The 17,389-nt window shown below is 36.0% G+C and overlaps 1 protein-coding gene across 1 annotated transcript in view; it reads right to left on the reverse strand.

Annotated features, from left to right (window-relative positions):
- Positions 1–1,390: 1,390 nt before the first annotated feature.
- DMXL2 (Dmx like 2) overlaps positions 1,391–17,389 on the reverse strand; it is a 162,944-nt gene continuing 146,945 nt past the window's right edge. Inside the window, exons 30-44 of the mRNA XM_029239122.1 lie at positions 16,835–16,965; positions 16,258–16,343; positions 15,626–15,827; positions 14,446–14,563; positions 11,100–11,162; positions 9,905–9,991; positions 9,699–9,820; positions 8,416–8,554; positions 7,695–7,755; positions 7,438–7,565; positions 6,805–6,882; positions 5,922–6,013; positions 5,164–5,216; positions 3,616–3,833; positions 1,391–2,888 (exon numbers count right to left, since the gene is read on the reverse strand). Coding sequence (XP_029094955.1) covers positions 2,679–2,888; positions 3,616–3,833; positions 5,164–5,216; positions 5,922–6,013; positions 6,805–6,882; positions 7,438–7,565; positions 7,695–7,755; positions 8,416–8,554; positions 9,699–9,820; positions 9,905–9,991; positions 11,100–11,162; positions 14,446–14,563; positions 15,626–15,827; positions 16,258–16,343; positions 16,835–16,965 — 1,788 coding nt within the window. The 3' untranslated portion in view covers positions 1,391–2,678. The remainder of the gene's footprint in view (positions 2,889–3,615; positions 3,834–5,163; positions 5,217–5,921; positions 6,014–6,804; positions 6,883–7,437; positions 7,566–7,694; positions 7,756–8,415; positions 8,555–9,698; positions 9,821–9,904; positions 9,992–11,099; positions 11,163–14,445; positions 14,564–15,625; positions 15,828–16,257; positions 16,344–16,834; positions 16,966–17,389) is intronic.

Consider the following 17,389-nt stretch of genomic DNA (forward strand, 5'->3'; position numbering starts at 1 on the left):
TCTGTAATGACCTATATGGGAAAAGAATCTAAAAAAGAGTGGATATATGTATATGTATAACTGATTCACTTTGCTGTACCGCAGAAACTAACACAATGTTGTAAATCAACTATACGCCAATAAAAATAAAAATCTATGAATAACAAATGCTGGAGAGGATGTGGAGAAAAGGGAACCTTCCTACACTCTTGGTGGGAATGTAAATTGGTGCAGCCACTATGGAGAACAGCATGGAGGTTCTTCAAAAAACTAAAAATAGATTTATCATATGATCCTGCAATCCCACTCCTGGGCATATATCCGGAAAAAATGAAAACTCTAATACGAAAAGATACATGAACCCCAATGTTCAAAGTAGCACTGTTTTCAACAGCCAAGACATGGAAGCAACCCTAAGTGTCCATCAACAGATGAATGGATAAAGAAGGTGTGGTATATATACACAATGGAATACTACTCAGCCATTAAAAGGAATGAAATACTGCCATTTGCAGCAACATGGAGAGGCCTCAAGATTATCATACTAAGTAAGCCAGACAGAGAAAGACAAATAATATATGATATCATTTATATGTGGAATCTAAAAAAAATAATACAAATGAACTTATTTACAAAACAGAAACAGACCCACAGACATAGAAACAAGCTTATGGTTACCAAAGGGGAAAGGTGGCATGGGGGATAAATCAGGAGTATGGTATTAACAGATACCCACCACTATATATAAAACAGGTGAACAATAGGATTTACTGTATATGACAGGGAACTATATTCAGTATCTTGTAATAACCTATAATGGAAAAGAATCAGAAAAAAAATGTAACTGAATCACTTTTCTGTACACCTGAAAGTAACACAATATTGTAAACCAACTACAGTTTTTGAAAAAATTCTATTATCTTGCAGATTCTAAATCAGCTGGTGCTGTTTTAGTATAATACATAGAATGATGGAGGGAATGCAACATATATAGATTACTGTATACAGAGCTGTGGTAAGTGTCTGTATATATTTACAATTTTTGTCTAACTTGTGTTCCTATGTATTCAGGCATCCTCCCTCTCCTCCTCTTTTCTTCACCATTCCACATAAGCACCATTCCCAGCTCAGCTCCTTCACCAGTGTGGGTGCCAAAATCCACTCTCAGTTCAATAAACAAGAAGGTACAGTGGAGTTAGTTCTTACCCAACTAAATCCCAACATTGTGTGCCTTCTGTCTGGTCACCTCTGTATCCCATTTCCTTGAAGGGCTTCTGATATAGAAGGCACTCATAAATATTTGAGTAAATGAATGAACTGCCTAATACCTTAAGAATTCTCTCACAGTTAAGCATTTTATCGAAGTTAAAATTATCTCAACTGTTAAAAATATTATCAAAGAATGCCAGACCAAACTGAGGTAAAACTCTAACAAATAACATTTATTTTTCTTTTACATATGTATTTCACAGCCCAAACATCACATTGCCTTCAGAGAAAGGTGCTCTTGTGCCATTATATTTTACTATATACCACACAGGCATTAAACATTCTCATTAACGTGATGAGACAATTTGCTGGTAAACATTTAAACACAGACATTGGTTTCAATATTTCAAGAACATATTTTTGGTCATAACCAAGAAGTACATCAAAATATGACAACACTGGCTAATATTTTTCAAGCAAATAATATTTAACTCTGCATAGTTTATACAATAGGCTGTGGTAATAAATAATATCACCAATCTCATCAACTATTAACTGGCCACAAAAAGCCTAACATTCATTTTAATTATGATATGAAATGCTCTACTGGTGTAGGTTCAACATAGCCTTAAAATATTGTGGGTGTTTTAACCTTGAATACATGAAAAGAAAAAGTACTAAACTGGACTAAAAAAGAAGTACTAACTTGGTATGTTTTGGTTAACTACCAATATGTCATGTCCACATATTACATTCCTAACATGAAGGCAAATATTTAAATAGAAAATCTAGCAGTCCAAAAAACGTGAATGTGCAAATTGTGAGGAAAACATTGCATTTAAATTTGCACTCATTTGCAAATTACAGTACTAGATCAGTATAAACACTAACAGGAAAAATATTCAGCAGGAAAGAATGGGAACGACCTCTCACAGCAGAGAACTAGTCACTATGCGCTGCTTCAAAGTGTGCTTACACGCTGCTCAGTGTGTTTCTGGTGTCCTGAAGCTTCTAACTCCTTATGACTATTCTTCATTCAACAAAGGAGACTGCGGGCATGCTTCAATCAGTGGTAAGAATAGGAGGAAAAACCCGAAACAGCAACATTTTCTTCCTTGATTTGGTGTAAAGGTCCCTCTCATTATTATAACGAACTTACTTATATGCTAACTTCTAACCTCAAATGTTTTCTGAATCAGGTTTGCTAAATGCTGTAAAGCATAGCTACCCTTCGTACAGTACTAGGTTTTGTTTTATTTAAGTATGTCGGCATGATAAAAGGTACACATGCACAGCCATTCTACCAGCCCATATACGCAAAACTCAGCCTAAAACTCAGCTTGGATCAGATTCAAATTCTACACAGAGATTCTCTGTATTGTTTGTTTTCAATGGGTTAACAACTGCTTGGAAAGCAGAAATGCCTAATAATTTCTGCAGTGTGTTTTTTAATTGAAATGTTTATAAAAATAAAGCCCCAATCTTTAAGTCTATAGAATGTCAAGAATGCTATGAGGGATGTTAAAAGCACTGGGCAAAACCCTCGTCTTCAGCGTCCCATCTGCCCCACAGGAGAAGATCCGGTTGCCCTGGGTGATGTCGATCTGCATGACTCCAGCCCCAAGGTTTCTGAATATGGACTGTTTAGCGTGTTCATTTTTAAATGAATGAAGTAGGCCATGGCCTGTCAACCTCCAAACCTAGTTTAAAGAAAAAGTGAAAACATAAAGTGTAAGTCATTTAAAAAATAGAGAAAGAGATGAAAAACTTTTAAAAACATAGCCTTCACCTCTGTTCTCCCAGCCCAACTGATCTCATTAAAGCCTAACTTTCCTGTCCACTACCTCTTTTCTAACAGTTTACCTAATTGGAAATAATACCATTCACAGGGCTCATTTACCATCCTTACACTTCCCTGTACCTTCTTTCAAATTCCTCTCTTCACATCCTCTTGTTTCATATTAACCATATATACCCCATCTCTAATTCAATTAAATATTTCAGTTAATTCAGTTAAATACATTCCTAACGCTAAGTTACGCCCTGGGACAATATAAAAGGCTTCTTTGGAGACCTCAGCTGCACAAAACAGAGTCAGGTACTGGAGGCAGAGGTGGGAAGAGGGGAGGGGGGATGATGTGAGAAACCAAATTTATGTCATCAAAAACTCAATGCATTAATTAAAAACTCATACACTTACTCACAGCGAGTTCTTTAAAGCTTTTTAATGACCTGAGAGTATACTGAGATTGATTATCTGGTTTTCTAGATCCTAACAATTTAGAACGAACCACACAGAAGTAAGGGAGGAAGCAGTATTTGCACGAAGAGGGTGGTGAGTTCTTTGGTTTGGTTCCCCTCCCCGATCAATCTTGACAGCAGGTAAAGATAATATTTAGCACATTCCAACCTCTTGTACTGACTCACCTTTATGTTACCTTCTGCTGAACCTGTAGTAAAATATTCCTCACAGGGATCGAGAGCCAGCGCCTTAACTGCAGAGTCATGTGCCTGGAATGTGTGAATTAGCTGTCTCTGCCTGATGTCAAAAATGCAGATGTAGCCTTTCCTGCCTCCAGATATTAGGAGTTGCTGTTTTGGCGCGTACTGAAGTACCGTGGCACCGTGATCATGGCATGTGAAACCTGAAGAAAAACATCAAGAGCCTTTCCCAAATGATGTCTATCTTAGCACTTCTGGTAATATTTAAACGCACATTTAAGTAATACAGAAATTACGGTCACATTTTCCCTTCTAATTTCTATAATCATGATCAAGGTATTAAAAAAGATGGCAAGCAATAACAGCAAAAACATACATAATCTCAGTATGAAAACACACACCCATATACATAGGAAGTTTAAACTTTATGCCCAAACTAAGTTATACTGTCTCATAAGAATGTAGAAGCAAAAGTGCAGAGGAGAACAAGTTTCTCAATGATACTCAATGTATCCATTAATACCCACCAATAACAAGTATTTTACCCTTTCCCAGTTCCTGCCTGTACATAAAACCTCATCAAAAGTTCTTTATAGCACAGGGAAATATATTTAATATCCTGAGATAAACCATAATGGAAAAGAATATGAAAAAGAATATATGTATAACTGAATCACTTTGCTATAAAGCAGAAATTAACACAGCAGTGTAAATCAACTATACTTCAATAAAATATATATATTTTTAAAGTCCTTCTCAGCTAAGTAAATGAAACTACACTAGTGTGAAAATTACCAGCCCCAAGTTAAGGAGTTAACCTTCCCAGGACTCTCTGCATTCTAATGTGATTAACACCTTAAACTAATATGTGGCAAATCTTTAAGAGATGTTAATAATTAATTATTCGCCAAAAACAAAGCATTTTGCAATGAAAACTGGGAAATAACTACACCTTTCAAAATACACGTCAGCATAGTAAAAGACTCAAATCTGTTTTGGTTTTTTTTGTTTTTTTTTTAAACAAAGTCCTCCTAGCCATGTTTAACCCAAACTTACTAGAGCTTTGAGCACTTGGTGGCGTTATGTGAAAGAGTGATCTTTAGGACAGCGATGTGGAAAACACTGTCTTAAAAGGAATAATGTTTAAACGGCATTATTCAGATTTCTAATCATAAGGCTGACTTTTAGTTTACAGTCAGATTTAATTCTCTGAAATGTGACCTCATTTCTGTTGAGCTCAAGGAATACTTTGCAACTCATTTCTTCAGCAGCCTTGTTAGTAGTGCCACTCTCCATACCATATTTTCTGAATGGAATACAACACAAAGATTATTCTAGGCTACCTGGGTTTCTGTGACCATATATATTTACCTCAGCAAGGTAGCCAGATATTCTAGTTAACTTTTAGAATTTTATTCACTCTATCTCCATTTTTAACCCGTGAATAAACACGCACTGGATTTACTGGTTAAAATAAAACCAGGAAAGCATTCTTTCACAGTGTACTGAAAATCAAAGACTTAGCTCACTTACCATGAATGAGGCTGTTTCCGGGTGATATCAATGTGTCCCAGAGGCATACATTTCTAATAAAGAAACAATAACAAAAACACATCATAAACAAATTGTTCTAAGTCATCACTGGGATAAACTGTGTCTTTACATCAAATATTTTTACTTATTGAATCTTATGTTGTTTTGTTCACTCACATTTATAAAGCAGTGATTCTCAACTAGGATGAGGGTAGAGGTTGGGACTGGGGATATATCTCTTCCAAGAGTTTATCCCTTTCAAACTACAGGGTCTGTCTCACATGGTCCCACCTGACTCTGCTCCATCTCATCCCCCGGCCCTATCTCTTTTCCATTATCACTCCACGGAAAATGAGACATGATTTCCTGAGTAGAAGAGATGCTTCTATATCCTTGGGGGTAAACACTGCAGGGAAATGAGAGGTGTTATTCATGGGCACATGTTGCCAATGAAAACAATCTGAGGCAAAGAAAATGTTGAGAATGATGGCTATAGAGCCTCAAAAACTTGACAGTATTAACAGCAATTAAAAAAATAGCTTTAACATAAAAATTCCACATACTTTTTAGTAGATTACATTAGGAGTAATTCTGGTCTTTCTCTTTTTGGTAAGGAAAACTACTTGAAAAATTATGTAACAAAGTTTTTGTATTCCTGAGGTGGAAAAACCTGACTAAATAGAAATCCATACTTTCTAGCAAGAATACCTTTCTGCCTAAAATATGCTTATTTCTTTTTTGCATCTCTGTCAACCTACCTATTGTCATTGGACTGTCCAGATGTGGCAACTAGACTTGAAGAGGTAACAAATGCAAAGTCACTTGTGGCTTTACTGTGGCACTGCCAACTCTATGGGAATAAAGTGCAAGCTGATGTTATCTCAGAATCCAGTAAAATGTGGTACAGTACACACACAGCTCTGCTAATCATATACTACATGCATGACCTAAGAACACTTTTTAAAATCTAGAATAAAGAATAAGTGATAAGAGGATTAGCTGTCATATGCATGTTACTTGGCTAATACCCAATAATTTTTTAAAACTGAAAGAGTTGGCAGGAACATGGAATTAAAGATTATGTAACAAAGGAATAAAACACCAAGTACATGAACTTAACCTTCCAGCGTCACCATGCCCCCGACCCTCCAAGTGCAGACATGCTTGTCTGCATCACCACGTGTTGTAACATGATTTGGATTAATGGATGAAATGGCCTATTGGGATTGGTTATTTTATAATCTAATTAGAAACATTCTGGAGCAAACTGGCATACATGGAAGCTGTCTGGTTCTTAATACAGTACCTAAAACGAATCACTATAAAACTCTATCACTAAGAAGTCAGAGATTTCAAAACAGATAAAAGTGTAATAAAAATGTATCCTGAATAAGACCACACACAGAGAAGGCCCCTAAAAAATTCAAATATAATGGTCACCCTTCAAGCTGTGAAAAGCAAGTTTTTTGCGTTTTAGTCATTTCAGTGTAAAACTAGGGCAATGATGGTGCTGGGCCATGGCTGCTGGACAGAGTGGTCCCTTTCCCAACAGATCCACCAATGGGACTCGCTGTCTGAAACAAACACTTCACAAACAAAGTGGCCTCCACGTGTGCTCTGCGAACGCTGAGTGATACTTACCATGTAAGGTTTGGGATTTGATGCAGTTTGGTTTACTTGCCAGATACTCAGAAAACCCTCTCCGTCTGCGACACCACACTGTAAGAATGGCGTAAATATTAAACACAGCTTCTGAGTAGCCATATCGAAGGTAAAATCATTTATGACATGGAGAGTCACTCAGTCCCCACTTAACCAACATTCTGCCTATACCTATGCTCCTGCTGCTGTAGTTCTCAAGAAAGCCCAAGTACTGTAAATATCCTGCCACCTTTTAAATTCTTTTCCATGCCTATTTCACTGTTTTCCTCCAAACTTCTGTAGCAGAACTTAGTAAGAAATTGGAAGGTTTCTCTTAGGTGCCTGACTCTGCACACAGGCACCATCAATGCACTCAACAGAAACAGAATTCTTTACCCTCACAGAATATGTAGTATCTGTAAGTAGATGATTAATTAATCCACACAAAATTCTGTGGATTTATGCTTTTCTTGAGAGCCAAGGGGCTATATAAACAGACACCATCAGACTGCCTGCTCAACTCAAATCCAGAGCGACTGAATTTGTTTTTAAGTCTAGTTTTACTAGCTCTTTACTCCATAAAAATCTGCAGTTCTTTTCGGACAAGTTTAGCAGTAACCCCCAGGAACTAACCTTGTTGCCCTGTGAATTGAAATATAATCTGGTAACTCTTGCATTGCCAGCTTGGCGGAAACAGACAAGCTGCTGAGGTCTTGTCCATTCAAACATTCGTACACTGCCATCCTGAGCACCTGTAAGATCTGAGACGCAAAAGGAAAAGCAAAAAATAAGAAAGCTGAAGAAAGAGTTCCAACATTTCCCATTCTATAAGCCAACTTCAAAATGATGGAGATCACTTGCAGTCCTTTGATCATAAATAAAACACTCACAGTATTGATGGACTGGGTGTGAGGTCATTCTCTTAACATTATGTAGATTCCTTTTCATAAGCTTTAAAAGAAGATAAAAATGAATTTCTTTCGCATCACAGAAGAAATAAGGAAGGATATGATTCAGGCCAACTCTAATTCTGATAACAGTTAGTTATTCTCTTACACTGGATTATTACTAAAATAAACCCTGTTGTGAATGTTCTGACCACTAAATATACGGCGCTTGTCTGAACAGTCTGGGAAAGCACAGTCGCTTACTGGCATGCCCTGGTCTGTGTGGACTGTGAGGATACCAAGCTGCTTCATCTAGTTGTAAAGGGAACTCTCCTCCAAGTGCCCCTCCCTAAGGACAATCAGGAGTATCTCCAGATTCTTCAGAGCAGAACATGAGAATGGGACCCCTTTAACTACAGTGACTAACAATGTTATTGATGGCATTTTCCAAACACTTAAGTAGACATGAATTCCTCTCTAGCTCTGCTTTACCACTTTGTGCCTCTCAGTTTGCTCATCTATAAAATGAAAACCACTTAGTGTTGTTATAAGAAAAAGCATGCACCTGACATAAAGAAACCCACAGCATGCCAGCTATCATTATTATGGTATACCAACTGGTCACTGCCTCTGATCTTCAGCATCATTCCTATGTCAAAGTGATTTCAACCTATTTTTGAGCGAGTCCATATCCAGAAACCATGCCTAATAGTAAATAACATACCACACTAGCTCCAATGCTAGTCTGTCCACTGCCCAGCCACGGCAGAGATGAAGATGGATGCACCTGACTTGCTGAATGGGATGTTGCACTGGGTTGATAAAGAGTTGTAGTGGAACCACGATAATCAATATCATCTGAACTGTGGAAGACATTCATGTGTTACTGTGACAGTTCCATTTTCTCAGCACAAATTCCAATTACAGAGCTTTTTATCTATCTGAAGGACAGTCTTTATTTAAAAAAAAAAAGTATCAATATCCATAATAAAAATGTAGGTACAAGTCCTAATCATCACCAATTGTAGTACCGGTTAACTTTTTCCCCTTAGGCAAAATACAAGTTTAGTCTAATGTTTGGGAGGATTTTATCGCTGCACAAATTAGAACAAATGTTTGTTTTGAAGTATTTAACACAGATTTTCTTTTTATCCTGTATAGAAAAAGACTGTATGTTCTCTTCAAGTACAGAGATCCCATTTATAAAATTCAAACATTTTAAAGAAATTGTAGTTAAAAGTTTTCTTAAACCTAGGTGCTAATTATCACATTAAATGTTAAAGTAATTTTTATGATGGGCCATATCATATTACGTGGTTACATCTACTCTGAAGTATGACTGAAACCTAGTTGTATTATATACTAATGAGATAGAAACAGAAATGAAAGAGGCTATCATGGCACCACTCCCAGAACATAAAATTTCCGAGAGTCTGGAGAAAAGCAAGAGGGATGGAAAACATGGAGGAGAAACCCCCAAATAGGAAAGCATTACTGCACTCTTGGTGCAGTGTCCATAGTTTTACTGAAAAGTGAAGTTGGCTACATTTTTATCTGAAAAAAAGGTATGCTTATAGAGAGATAATCAAGAAGAAACACTGAAAATTACTCAGTAAATGTGACTCATCAGTCAGTCTAATTAATAAATTAGTGTATTCTGCTTTTTATGGTAATCATCCAGATCAGCTGAATTTATTGATTATTGTGTAATTTCTGACATTTCTTTGGGGTTAAATGTCAAAGTGGCAGTTGTTAGCATTAGGCTGTGGTGTCGGGGATTATTCTGACTCAAACATTATGAATAATTCAGGGTCTAATGGAAGAAGTAGGAGTAATTTGTACACTGATATAAGCAGAGCCCTTTACTGGCAGCTAAACCAATTATGTTTGTCTCCTTACCAAAGAAATACATAGTTTTCAAGACAACTGAAATCAAGTGCATAACCACTTAATAGGTTCTTTTTGAAGAAAACTACATTTAAAATTGATTACATAAGGCAAGCAAACCTTTTGGATTCTCTGTCATATTCTTCTCCAATCCATATGTATGACTGACAGGCCAGAAGAGAAGTAATATCGAGTTCTTGTACATCATGCGTTGAAGCCAAAACAATTTCATTACAGTTTGCCTGTAAAGCAAACGCAAAGTCAATAATTTAAGCAATTTTACTAAAACAAAGTACTACATTCTTTATAATTACTAAAGATTTTACCTTATTAACAGAAAATGCCATGATCATATCTGACTCCTTATGAATGATTTTTGCCTTTCCTCCTGGATAGCCCAGATCTGCTTCAACCTGCAAGACATTTGTCAGCAGTTTTAGTTGTTGCAGCACAACTCCATACAGATATATGTACATCCCACAGAACTTAAAAGAAGGACAAGAAGAAAATGTAGCAGTAGCAGCAGCAGCAGCAAGAAAAAAGGTACCAGTAATTTTAGTGTGTTGAAAATTAGCTGTGGAATTAGCTTAGATTCTCTGATGCCCTGTAATCACCCCAATTACAAAAATTTCCATTGTCACAAAAAGATAGCTAACATAATTTTCATTAGTATTTATAACAGTAATGTCTCTTATCTCTTCCAAAAGTGCACAAAGATACAGCAGTACGAATGTGAGAGAAAAAGACACAATCAGAAAGACAAAGGAGTCACATAAGAAGTGAAATATTTTTAAATAAGGGTGATGAGATAGGAATAAGAAGTTGGATACAAGAACAGTTAAGAAAGTAATGAAGGAGGGCTTCCCTGGTGGCGCAGTGGTTAAGAATCCACCTGCCAATGCAGGGGACACGGGTTCACGCCCCAGTCCGGGAAGATCCCACATGCCGTGCAGCACCTAAGCCCGTGCGCCACAACTACTAAGCTTGTGCTCTAGAGCCTGCAAGCCACAAATACTAAGCCCGCGTGCCTAGAGCCCGTTCTCCGCAACAAGAGAAGCCACCACAATGAGAAGCCTGCGCACCGCGACTAGAGAAAGCCCGCACGCAGCAACCTAAGACCCAATGCAGCCATAAATAAATAAATATTTTTTAATTAAAAAAAAAAAGTAATGAAGGAGATTGATGAGAGGAAGGTGTAATGCTCAGAGTTGAAGGTGATGGGGAGAAAAGAAGAGGCAGAATCAAGAAAGAGGCAAGATAAAACAATCACGTTTAAGAACAGATGGGGAAAAGGGACAGAAATGAAGATCGAAAAGGAAGCAAGAAAGAGAAGAACCAATGGCAAGAAAGATCAAGCTGGACACAGTGGAGCATCTCCTACCCTGTGCCAGTGAGGTGTGTGGGAGCAGTGAGCACTCTGACTAGTTAGCCAGCTGGGCAGGTCATGGTTAGTATCAGAGATGAGGGGTTAGCTCCTTGAATTTTAAAGAATGAGCTAAATTCGAGAGCATGGAATACTACCTTGATGTGGCACTCTTCTGCTATGCAGTTTTGTTTGACCTGCTCCACATGTTCTTCTATAGACTAAACAACACCACACCGTCACAAACACAAAACACATGCATGAAACGGGATTATAAAAGAAATGAAAGTTTTCAAACTGAAATGGTTGCTCCATCACTTAAAGATGGTAAAAATGAATTTTCAAGCTTTAATTTAAAAGCACATCAAGAAAAAAATTAAACTGAGTAAAATGTGATGTCATCAGAAAAAACAACACAAAGCAAAACAGGCAAAATTAATGTATTACATATATAAAAGCAATTTCAAAATAAAAATTCATTATTTGTATGTCAGTTATGTAACTTGGAAGTTCTAACTTAAACTGTAGTCTCTAAAAATAAAACCTACTTGTATAAGCAGATGCATCCTCTACTACATAGATTCCTAACCTACAGGGGTTTATTTCAAATAAATAAAAACGATTTTTTTCTAAACACAGATTAAAAGTACTGATAATTATTTCACTCTTACTCATAAGGAATATATCCATGAAGAGACAGTCAAGGATTAAAATTCACATCAACCATTACACTATACGTAATCTTATCATTTTCTCCTTATAAGTAAATGTTTGATGAGATGAAGCATGGGAAAGAAATCACACAAATAACTTGCTCCTGGTTGATGACAGGGGCCATTAGGAATGGCTATAATCAGAAATATCATTTCTGCTGTGCTGTGGAAACCTCTAAAGGTTTGATCAGAGCAATATATTCCTACCAATACTTCCCGAAGTGCCTGCTTCTCTTTCAGCCAACAGGACCCAATTCTCCATGCCTTGTGCAACTGCTCAAGGGCTGCTGCAGCTGACACTGAAGGAATGGTACAAGTGTGCAAGGGCCAACTCAGCAAAAGCCAAACTGCAGAAGAACCTATTTGCCTTTAATCAAGTGGCTAAGTTTGCCACATTTATCCATTTCACAAAAAGCTGTTTTGTGGAATAGTCTTCTCTAACATACTCACTGAGTAAAAATACCTTCTTCTGAATATACCTAAAATTTCAGCATTTCTCAGAATTTTATTTTTATTAGGTAATTTTTAAAAATTAGCCAATTTTAGCATTCTTAGGATTATTTTGCCAGTTTTGCTAATTAATCAATTCACTGAATTTACCAAATTTATTGACCACCAATATCCTATTTAACAATCTAAAAAGATAAAACACTCTTATTAGATGGGTAGTTTTAATAAATTCTGCATATTTCTGAACTAAGTGACCAATTTTACTTTGCCTCAAGAGCTTTCACATTGTTTTCATAATTTTTTTTCGTAAATGAAAACCATTTTTCAGCAGATATGTGCTGTCCAATACAGTAGCCACTAAACACACATGGCTTTAAATTTAAATTAAACAAAATAAAAAATTCAGTTCCTCAGTCACATTAGCCCACATCAAGTGCTCAATAACCACATGTGGCTGGTGACTACCATACTGTACAGAACAGACATAAGTTTCCATTATCAACAGAAAGTTTTATTGGACTGCATGCAACAAGATATTAATTTCATTCAATAATTTAAAATTCAAAGGTACAAAAGGGTACATGATAAAAATTCTTCCATCCAAACTCCCAGCCATGTACTTTCCTTCCTGGAGCCAACCAACGCTCACACAGCGTTTTAAGAAATGTCCGATTTATCTCTGTCCCACCTCCCTGTACACGGAGAGCCTCTTCGGGTAGAAAAATAGAAAACACACAGCTTGGGCTGCTGATCCCAAGAGCGCAGAAATGGAGGGGCATAAAGAAGAGGAGGTAAGGGGCAGAATCGGGGAGAAACTTGGTTAAGGAAGAGGGAAACGAGAAAGGAAACAACAGATCCTCAAGAGCAAGACAAGAGTCTGAGGGTCCCAGCAACCTAGACCCAGTCTTTCTATAGCACTCTGAGGCTCTGACAATCTAACAAAACAAAACTGCTAGAAACCTTATGAATAATTAAAGCATATCACTGTGTTTAATAATTTGAAGAACTAACAACTCAGAAAATTGATCCTTCAATAAACTCTCTTTCTGTGAATAACAGAGCCCTAAGTGAGCAAGTATCTTTTATCTTAAATCTATTTCTTAGATTTCTATATCTTATTTTATAGAACTCATCACTATAGGAAATGCAGTAAGCAATGTATTAAACGAAAGAGGAAATGAATTTGGCTCTTATTCCCCTAACAAAACCCTACATCAATAATTTCAATACCATTGGGGTCTTTTCCTATCAAATAAGCTTATAAGACACAAAAGAATCTCTACGGTTCATTCCTCTAATTCCTCACGTAAGTACATAATTTTTAAATCTACAGAAAATAATAAATGACTGTTCACAGGACTGCCCACAATGACCATCCAGGTAAGTGGGTGAGTAGTGGAAAGAAAAGAACAAATCTGGTCGGTTTTGCTGCCCTAGGTATGGAGAACATTTGAGAAGCAGTTCTATATGCGACCTTGGGAAATTGAGCCACATAGACTGTCCCTCTCGGTTTTCACTTTTCTAAGTGAAATATAATTAATTTTTCTTTTCTCATAGTTTTTGTTGCCAATCTTTAATCACATCTGACACTCTTCTCTGAACACTACTCTCCAAACTGCTCATTACCTCACTAAATAGCCAAATGGACTGAAATGCTTATATATAAAACATCTGTGTACCCCTCATTTTATAATGAAGAGATCGTTTTAAGTTCTAAAGTGTGACTCTCTCAAATTCATGATTCTTCTTGAACCCTGTATGGCATTACATTATTAACTTATGTTTAGCTTAAAAATCACCATGCAATGTAGAATCTCTGCCTCACTTTGTAAATGCAATCAATCTTCCTTCATCTCATATTTGGTGTTTCTGTAGTTTAATCTGTCTCACAAAATTATTCTACAGTTTATGCTGTTCATTTCTAAATGCCAAATAAATAAAAATGCTTTTAAAGAGTTATGCTGTATTTTCATTTAAATGATATTCAGAGAATCATAACATAGAGTATACTCATTTATATACTAAATTCCCCAAACCATCCCTCACAATGTTTATTACATGTAAAGGCCCAAAGGCAAATATTATAAAAGACATAACCACTTTCACCTGACTATACAGGATTTGTCGAAAGACCTATGTTGTTTCATTGTTATGAAATAAAAATTGTACGTTTTTATCTTAAAAAAAATTCTCTGTAGCTTGATAAACTATTACCTATGATGTATGAAAGATAATAAATTCCAACCAAAAGTAAATTTCAAATCAATCAAGCTGGCTTCATTAGAAATGTTAAAGAAAACAAAATGAAAATTACAAGAGAGAATATTTTTTTCTAAAATACCTCACTCTGCTTTCTTTTCTTAGTGAAAATATATCTAATAAATGTCTGTTGAAGTACTTCTTGTTTAACAAGGAAATGCCAAAGTCGTTTGACTGGAAGCGCAGAAGAATCCCGGGATCTAGTTTAAAAAAAAAAAAAAATCAACATATCACACTATTTTAGTCTATAGAAAATGTTTCATTATTTGCAGTTAATTTTTTTAAAACCTCCATTATTGCAAAGAAGATACAGCATTAAGCTCAACAAAATTTTATAATTTATTTCACTTTTAATTTTTAGTTCTACAAATCATTCCTTCATCTAGCAATTAATTCTCTACAGATTCTCTAAATGGACAGGTTGAGCTGAGAGTCAATTGAATCTCATTATTCTATTTCTTTTTTTTTTTTTTTTTTTTTTTGCGGTACGCGGGCCTCTCACTCTTGTGGCCTCTCCCATTGCGGAGCACAGGCTCCGGATGCGCAGGCTCAGCGGCCATGGCTCATGGGCCCAGCCGCTCCGTGGCATGTGGGATCTTCCCGACCCGGGGCACAAACCCGTGTCCCCTGCATCAGCAGGCGGACTCTCAATAATAAGGGAAGCCCTTATTATTCTCTTTTAAAATTATACTTTAGGTTGGTTCTGTTGGTTACAGCATATCACCAATGAATATAAATGAACATTAAGTCCCACATTTCATTTTTAACAGCTAACAAGCTCAATTTAAAGCCTTGCTCTTTCAAGCTTATGAGCAATACTCTAAATCATGGCTGCCTGCCTCAAAAAAAGCATGCTGCTTATCAAAAGGGGCCTAGATGGACAGATGGAAGATCAAAACAGCAATAAAAAACCTTAATGTGTTTACTATTAAATTACTGACAAAAGGTCAGTAGCACCTTGTTTGAATATGTAGATTGTTATCCAAAAACATTTCTGTTAAGAGTTCCTAAAATGATGACAAAAATAAAGGTTTTGTCCTGATTATAAAATTAGTATGTCTATTTGAAGTACAGGTAATATGGGAAAAATAATTTTTTATCCAGATTTCTGATAGTTTCCTTGGCATATAGTGCTAGAAACAGGATTGCAAGTTCAAAGTTATGAGTGTTTTGAAGGCTGCTGGCATATTATTTTGCCAAACTGACTTCCAAAAAGGTTAAACCAAGCTACACTCTCATTACCATTGTAAGAGAATTCTTACTTGAATGGAGTATTTTCAGGTTCTAGCATTGCTTTATTTCGAAGAATAGCTGGTCCAGCTCCTACTGAAAGGTCAGTTGGATATGTGTTGACATAGTTGGGGGGAGGACCTTCAAATTCATCCATTTTCTCTTGCAAGATCTGCTCCCAATTCTCCAAGTTTTTAATCACAGCAATACCTAATGGTGATGTTACAGGCAACTCTAAAATGTAATAGAATATGATATTTTACTTTGATTAAAAATGTTGACCATCACCACATATTTACAAGATCCAAATTCTTAGAGCCAAAACTTCTGAAAGTACAAATAAATCTGAAAATGTTAATCTAACACCATTTTGATATTTAATGCTTTGAACAAAACAGAAGACCAGCTTTCTAAAATGAGCTAAGAAAATGTTTAGCTTCTCCACGCTGGTTTCCTGGTTTTTCTTCCAACCTTCTAGGTAGTCAGTGATTCTTGCCATATGAATTAAAACCACAGACTGGAGCCTAAGATAAATAAGACCTCATAACATCTCCAATGCTGTATATTTTTAGTACCACATGTTCTTTTATATGGATTTTGTAAAGAGAAACTTGATGATAATTTGCTGTATTTAATAACATTAATTTTCAAATTCCAAACTTACCAGAGAATTCCAGTCCAGCAATGGGAAAGAAATTCTTGACATTGTGAAGTACTAGCTTAACCATTGTCAAATGTAGAAGAGCCCAGCTGTTCAAAGGGACAAATAAAAAAACTCTCCTTAATTGAAAAATAAAATCATGAGAATATAGTAATGATCCCTGTCAACTGTTTGGCCCAATCTCCCACCCAGAAAAAAAGCTGTTTTTTTCTAACAACTTACTATTAAAAAAGAGTACCTTTGTAGTCTCTGAAAATAAAAGGTATGCAACAATGTATTACACTTTCACTATCTGAAATACCTAATGGAAAGAGATTTACCATACAGCTACATGGAATTTTAATAGCATATCAATAAATTATGTATTTTTTCTCACTAAAAATGTTTGTGCCAGCTGTTCTTTGAAACTGCATGTGAAATACTCTACTATCTAGCAATGTACCTCAAAGGTACAGAATTCCTAACCTGAAAACAGGTCCGTTCTTGTATAAATTCATGATAGTAACGTTGCTTAAAACTAGTAACATCAGGAACTTCTACAAAAGAAAAGACAAAAAGAAAAGACGAAAGCTTTATTTACCTATAGGAGTTAGGGTCTTGGTGTTCCTGTATCTGTGTATCTGAAAAGAAAGCATCATCTCCTTCTTCATCACTATGAATGCTTTCATCAGAATCATATATAACTCCACTATCAGACAAAGGGAGAAATGGCTGCAATAAAATGTGAAGTTATTTTTAAATGTATAATTGGGTTATTTTTATCCTAACTTAATATTGAACATTTTAAATGGTGTCAACCTAAACTAAAATTTTCTTTTGAAAATGATACTAGACCTAGGAAAGTCAGGAAAACCAGGTTAAAACTCTCAGATTCAATAAAATAACTGAGTAGCTAGATACGACACAAATACTTTTTTTAAATCAATGGTCTTTTTCTTATATATCAGCAATAACTAGTTCAAAAACTCTGAAGAAAAAAGGTGCATTAAGTAACAAAATACCAAAGGAAAAACTTTATGAAAACTGTGAAAGAGCTACAGTGAAGGAAATTACAAATCCCTCTAAAAGCTAAATAAGGAGACTGAAACATGTAAAGACTATCATTCTTTAATTTACAGGCTTTAGGTAATTGCAA

Source organism: Monodon monoceros, unplaced genomic scaffold, assembly GCF_005190385.1.
Source record: "Monodon monoceros isolate NGI ecotype Baffin Bay Population unplaced genomic scaffold, NGI_Narwhal_1 Super_Scaffold_21, whole genome shotgun sequence".
NCBI lineage: Eukaryota > Metazoa > Chordata > Mammalia > Artiodactyla > Monodontidae > Monodon > Monodon monoceros.